Raw genomic sequence first — 6630 nt, forward strand, 5'->3', positions numbered from 1 at the left:
TTTTTGAAAAAACAAAAGGGGCTGAAGGACCGGGAATTAAACTTAATAGAGATAATGGACGAAAAATTTTAAGACCGGTCAACGGGGACTTTTTGTTATAGCGTGGTCTAAAAGAGGGTGGGTGATTAATTTCCCCTAAAACATAATGCTGGTGGGGTCCCTCCTCATGTGGGAGCCACATCATTTGAAAATTAAAACAGAAAAAAAAAATATAAAAAAAGAAAAAATAATGTATTCTTTGCCAAATAATCGTACGGTTGATTTTATTCAGATTTAGCTAAAATTTTAGTATATTATTTTCCGGCATTAAGGTGCGTACCATCAGATCAATTTCTGTGAAACATGGGCAAGTCTTCACATGAAATAAATGTTTTCTCCGCCAAACAAGTAATCCAAACACAACCCCAGACCCCCTCTGCTGCATTGAACGAAGAATACTCTACATGGTTTCCCGGTTGGAACACATACAATCCCAGCACAAGGCTTGCAACCAATGAAGTGTAATAACGAATTTAAATTAAGGGGATGGCTGGGATCAATTGTGGCTGAGAAGTAGATGAAGGCTGTGCTAAAGGCTGAGAAATGGATATTAAATCACCAAACTTCAGCCTAGGCCGAGTACGGATGAATGAATGCCGAGCTCATCTGCCATATCTTGAGCGATTTGGCGGTCACGGGAGCGCCGGTTGCATTGTTGAAGAGGAAGACTCGTGCCGCGCCATAGATTGCTTCAGTTGGATACACGCGCGATGTGATGCATGTCCTTCCCCCTTGAGCAAAGCTCTCTACTATGGAGTGATCCACCTGACATGAATAGCAATGCGAGAAGACTTCATACCTTCGAGCGTTAATTAGGGGGGTGGAAGGAGAAAATGTCAGGTTAGCTTCTATCTAACTAGATACAAGAATAGTAGACACCCTATGTTTTGCCTCCAAGATGAATAGCCTTTCCCTCTATATCTAGAACTTGTTTTCTTGTTCAGGAACATCTTACACATGACGCATGCATCGGATGCTAGAAATTACTATCTTTCTTCCTAAAACGTGGCCTTGAGGATTTGTGGCAAGAGACTCTATTGCCATAGTGGCTCTCTCGATGATTTGAATGAAACTGGTTGATATCAACTTCACAGTCTATTCTTGATAATCTTCAGGAGCCCTAGTGGATCAGACAATTACCCAGTAACCTAACCCATGGCGATGAAAAAGGCTTGTGGGTTTTGGCTAAGATAGTATAGTATATGTAATGTGTTTTGGGTGTTTGAACATGTATGTGATCATATTGTTTCGAGCACAGAGAACAAAAGGCACTGGTGAGCGACGAAAATCTGAGCCCCTAATGAGGAAAATGCTGATATCTAAGCCAGATTCTCAAGCGACTCTACCCATTTAGAACATCAGAGAATAATGCAAAAGAAAAATTAATCTTTTACCACATATTTCACTATCCAAAGAATCCAACTTACCAGAATCCTCACTGTCAACCTTTCACCATCGAGCACTGGAACCGAGCTACCGTAAACCCTCCTGACAAGGTCATTTGCCATCGATGACCTGCACCTCAGCAAATTACAAACTCTCAGGTCCCACTATTCCGTTCTCTCAATTACAAGAGAACACTGCAACATATATCTGTGATCATATATCAAGAAGCTATAAATAGAAGAAAAAAAAAGAAAAGGGGTGCAGGAACCATGCCTCAACTCATCCTGGCAGAAGAAAGTACTAAGGCCGCCATTTGTTCCCCTCCCAAGGTAAAAATACACTGCAGTCTGCTCGCTTAGGTCCTGATCGGCCAACACGAGCAATCCAAAAGGCCCCAATGCACCACGCCCAGCAGCACCACCGCTTGTGCTGCAGTTGTACCCCACGTCGGCCTCGATGGTCTGTTCCAAGGACAACGCATCTATCTCGAACTCGGCCTCAATGTCCAACTGCAATGTAGATTGCCTACACTGTTATCGGAAGCAACGCAAGGAGCAATTCGCAGCTGTGTTTCCAGCAAAAAAATACATGAGCTACCTGTGTGGCTTCGCTGATGTCCAATGGCACCACTGATCCGCTGCTTAGTTTGATGTTGCTGTACTCTTTGCTGCTCAACCTTAGGCTCTCCGCCTCATCGACTGGCCACTGGAGAAGGTTTCCTCCCGTCTTATTATCATAGATAACTGTCCTTGGTATGGTCTGCAATGTCGAATTAGACACAGTTGAGAATACTTGCATTGGTTATGGGAAATTATGGATTCTGGGCAAAGGCAGTTCCAGTTGGCTTGAGTGAAGGGATAATAGCTGGGGTTTAATGTGTTGAAAACCAGGGAAAACATCGAGCACCAAATCACATTTCTTATTTTCCACTAGATTCTTCCGTTACAAAGAATTATTATTTAGATTGAATCCACCTAAATCGGAACAATTTCAGCTCCATGGGCGAGGCTGACTAGGGGTGTCCATGGAGGTCTATAACCCGTTAATCAGATCCAAAACCGATCTGCAGTATAGGGGTATGGGTATGAAATTTAAATCCAATCAGTTATTGGGTTGGATTTGGTCCCTCTTCTGGATGCACATTTTTATATTTTTTGTGTCATTATCTTTTTCTCATATTTCTCGGTTCATAAAATAGTATTTTGAGTGAAAGAAAAGGTTTAAAAATATAGCAAAATAACTTGTTGAATACCTGAGTTTCATCTGAAACCTGAACTAATACCCGATTCATTTTTTTCCGACCAATATTGGTTACGGACAGAGTTCTAGTTGCGTTGGTGTTCGGGATTGAATCTAATATTAAATGTAATACATGTAATACGTATCCGGTATGGATATGAGCGAACCCAACACCAATCGACCCATACATGCATCTAAGGGTAAGTATCAAGAATCTATCTTTCATTCTCCAACACCAAATTCCTTCCTTGTCGTCTAAGGTCGGCATTAGCCAGGCATAGAATATAGTATCATTTTGTTACATCATAAACTTTATTACGTTACCATACTAATGTTTATTTAGTCATCTGATATATCTGAGAAAGAATGTTGCAACTTGCAACGGCTGTTATTACTATTAGAATGGTAAAAAATAGATAAGTATTCTGAATAGTAGCGTCATTGACTATTAGTTACTCTTAAATAGATAAGATGAGGCTTGCATAAGTTAAAAATAGAAGCATCGTTCACTATTAGTTACTCCTAAGTAGGTGAAATGAGGCTTGCGTAGGTCATACCCTTTGGCTTGGTTACCAGAGATTCCAAAATAGAATCTCAGGTAGTGATATCAAGTATTGAGACCTAGATAATTATAGTGCAGGTAGATCTCCGCTCTTTCTTTCAAAAAAATTTTGATAGAATAAAATAGTATTTCTTCAAGATGATATGAAGAAAACAAAATATGATATGAAGTTTTCAACTTTAACATGTAATTAAAACAAAATGTTAAGAAGATTAATGGTGAATATTGTGAGAGATCATTGTTTATAGACCATCTATATTTTGCATATCAAGAATTGAAAGCTGTGGACTTGTAGCCAACCTAGCTCCCACTATGGCACATAGGAAGCTAGCAGATTTACTAATGCAAATAAATGACTGCTAGCCATCCTGCTATACATAATACAAAATCTTCTTGACTGTAGCAAGGAGGCCGAGAATATTAAGCCCACCTAGATTGTAATAGAGACGTATACAAATATCATAAAATTGATCGCAACTTAGGCGACTAGAGGAAGTAATTATTTGAGCCCTCAGGCTGCCAGAAAAGTATACATCGGGCCACTTATTAATCTTCTTTGGACTGGACAAATGGCTCTATATATACATCTCATATTCCTTCATCTGTTTATAATACATACATATATACATATATACATATATATATATATATATATATATATATATATATAGATAAATAGATAGATATTTGTCTCTAACAAGTATCCACTTACACATATGGTACTCTATGGTGCCATACAATAAAAAATCATGATCCAAAAATTATCTAATGAGAAGATAATACTTAGTGATGGCATCCTCTCATGTCCATGCCAAATACTGCTCTACTCATCGAACGTAATGAGTGATGCTCGAGAGTGCACGTCTCGCAATCATAATTATATAGGATAGGATTGGCGTCCATGGAGTGCCACGTTAGCATCACATAAAGAGGGGTAACCAATTGAGCAAAATAAGGCGCGTGGTGTTTCATACGTTTGTCTAATCCGCCGCGCATCGGCTATCCAAGCATATAACACCCAAGACCCAAAAGTAGGTCTGGACAAAATCTTAAGAAAAAGATCGCTTGGTTTACCTGCACGGAGGCCCAGCCCTTGAGGAGGTCCGTCCGCTCGCTGTCGGTCTCCCCGATCCAACCCCACAGCACGCGCCGCTCCTTCACCGGGTCGTAGAACGTCTTCGACGCGTAGTACTTGCCGTAGTCGTACCTCAGCCCGATCCCCACGTCCATCTCCTGGTCGTCCGGCGTCCACGTCCCCTCTTCCCCGTCGTACGTGCCGATCGCGTAATAGTCGTGCTTGTTGTCGTCCAGGCTCGCCTTCAGCACGTGCTTCACCCCCGGCCCCGGCCCGGTCGACGTGTCCAGGCCCGCCGCCGACACGGTCGACACCGGGTAGAAGTCCAAGCACTCCCACATCCCGGTCCGGTTCACCGAGTGGAGCAGCCTCGGGAGCAGCTCGTAGGTTGCGAAGTCCTTGGTCTGGTACACCAGCGCGATTCCGTTGTGGTCCGCGTCCTTCGAGCCGATGGCGATCCGCCAGGCCGACTCGGTCGGAACGTGCCAGGCCGTGGTTGGGTCGCGGAAGTCGGTCAGCCCGACCCAGGGCGGGGGACGGATTACCGGGTTCGACTCGGACTTGTTCCACCTGAGAAGGAGCGGGTCGGCCGGGTCGGCCGGGAAAGCGAGGTTCTGGACCTGGACTGACTCGGTGGTCGATCCGGTGTAGACCACGGCGATCCGGCCGTCCGGCAGGAGCGTGGCGGAGCCGGTCCAGACGCCGTTGGCGTCGTACCAGTGGTCGGGGACCAAGGCGAGGGGAAGGTAGAGCCAGTGGATGAGGTCACGTGACACAGCGTGCCCCCACGTGATGTTCCCCCACACCGCCGAGTCCGGGTTGTACTGGTAGAACAGGTGATACCACCCCTTGTAATACATCGGCCCTGCCACCCGTTCACAGTACAATCCAATCCGACGGTCACAATTCATTCCATGACTCCATTCCATAATACACCAAAAAAAAAAAAAAGTTCATTTTTTCTTATGAAACATTGTTACCGTCAGGGTCTGAAGAATGGAAGCCAACGCCAGAGAGATTCCACGAAGATGCGAAATTCAAAGCGATCGAAGAAGAAAGAAAACGAATCAGTGGTGACATCTCTGATCTATTTATTTTTATTTTTGAAGTAATGAAGGGAAGGAGAAGGGAGTAAAAAGGAAGGAACCATTCATCCAGTTCTTCTGGGGCTGGAAGTGGTAGGCCGTGCGCTGCCAGACGAGCATGGCGTTGGTCCAGGGGTAGACCGGGGTGGCGCCGAGGTTCGGTCCGTTGGACTTCTCCGACACGCCCATGGCCGGGCCGCGGGACACGGTCCATCGTTCCATTGGAGTCTCCGCTGCCCGGTCGGACTCCAATTCTCCTCCATCGTAAAACGGAGCTGAGACGAGGCCCAGCAGAGATACGGCTGAGATGGCGAACAGGACTAACATTAAGGACCTCCTCGAAGGTCTAGGAGAGGAGGCAGGAATGGAGGAATCATCGTGGTCGTCGACTTGTGGGGAAGGAGAGTAGGAGGAGGGGATGAAGATGGGGGACTCCAGATCCGGGACGTCCATGGAAGGGAGAAGAAGAGAACCTTAGAAGGAACAGGTCTGAATTTAGAGTACAAATATAAAGCTGTTACACTATGAAGACATATAGCTTTTTGTGCAGATAGAATGGAAGATGGCTGGGGGTAGATAGATGAATGGCATGGACATATATATATATCTGTATGTCTTTTCTTGACAGATGAGGCCGTTGAATGGTTGGTTCTCCGAGTGCACGGGAGCCGCTTAAGGAACAGGTTCGGATGTTCCTCCTCAGCTAGTTCTGCGATCTATATTCAATTGATTATATGGCAGAGGGTAGAGAGAGGTCGTATCTATGTCTTGAAACTTTGTCTTTGCTTGCGGGCCCATGGTAATTTAAAATAATTCTTCTGCATGAATGCTGGGGGCTTGCGACGGGTCGAGTTTTACATGGCGTCAGCTTTAATGTCCGGGCCACGAAACTAGGCATGTGCCGTATGAGAGGAGAGAAAGGGTAAACACGTAGAAAGTTACGGTTGTTACTCAAAAAATCTTGGAACCTACATAGGTAAAGATAAAAAAAAAAAAAGGCTTAATATGTAATTTTATGGTCCGACCCTTCCATGCGGTAGTGGTTCCTTGAAGATGGCCATTATTGCATTGGATGGGACTGGATTTATTGCCGCTCCGCGGTCATCGAGTCAATGAAAAAGGCCGTCCAATAGAGTTCACTCGTTAGGGATGCAAAACAGATAAGATATTGATGTTTCTGTATTTTTAATAAATATAAATATAAATATTAAATAGATATTAAAATTAGTATTTATATTTATCCT

The 6630-nt window shown here is 44.1% G+C and overlaps 1 protein-coding gene across 3 annotated transcripts; it reads right to left on the bottom strand.

Annotated features, from left to right (window-relative positions):
* Positions 1–330: 330 nt before the first annotated feature.
* On the bottom strand, positions 331–6144 carry LOC148703245 (beta-fructofuranosidase 1-like). 3 transcript variants are annotated; one of them, XM_088723789.2, is made up of 7 exons: positions 5449–6144; positions 5282–5290; positions 4301–5166; positions 2023–2184; positions 1699–1934; positions 1467–1554; positions 331–804 (listed from the first exon to the last, which is right to left on the bottom strand). In XM_088723789.2, the coding sequence occupies exons 1-7, from the start codon at positions 5837–5839 to the stop codon at positions 610–612; spliced, it is 1947 nt and encodes a 648-aa protein (XP_088579915.2). In that variant the 5' UTR covers positions 5840–6144; the 3' UTR covers positions 331–609. The 3 variants fall into 3 exon arrangements, with proteins under 3 accessions (XP_088579915.2, XP_088579914.2, XP_088579916.2); XM_088723788.2 differs by having other exon boundaries at positions 1467–1560; positions 1705–1934; positions 5449–6140; XM_088723790.2 differs by lacking the exon at positions 5282–5290 and having other exon boundaries at positions 5449–6143.
* Between the last annotated feature and the right edge of the window lie 486 nt (positions 6145–6630).

The sequence above is a fragment of the Phoenix dactylifera genome, chromosome 6 (assembly GCF_051530095.1).
Source record: "Phoenix dactylifera cultivar Ajwa chromosome 6, Ajwa_hap1_PhDact_Kaust_v1.1, whole genome shotgun sequence".
Classification (NCBI taxonomy): domain Eukaryota; kingdom Viridiplantae; phylum Streptophyta; class Magnoliopsida; order Arecales; family Arecaceae; genus Phoenix; species Phoenix dactylifera.

What these genes read in the sequence shown, in the direction of transcription:
- LOC148703245 (XM_088723789.2), bottom strand. Translation starts at nt 5,839, where the DNA reads ATGGACGTCCCGGATCTGGAGTCCCCCATCTTCATCCCCTCCTCCTAC. An exon ending in TTCTGCCAGGATGAGTTGAG is followed by an intron (nt 1,555 to 1,698) that starts GCATGGTTCCTG and finishes GCTGAGGTGCAG; the next exon opens with GTCATCGATGGCAAATGACC. An exon ending in GGTTGACAGTGAGGATTCTG is followed by an intron (nt 805 to 1,466) that starts GTAAGTTGGATT and finishes TATTCATGTCAG; the next exon opens with GTGGATCACTCCATAGTAGA.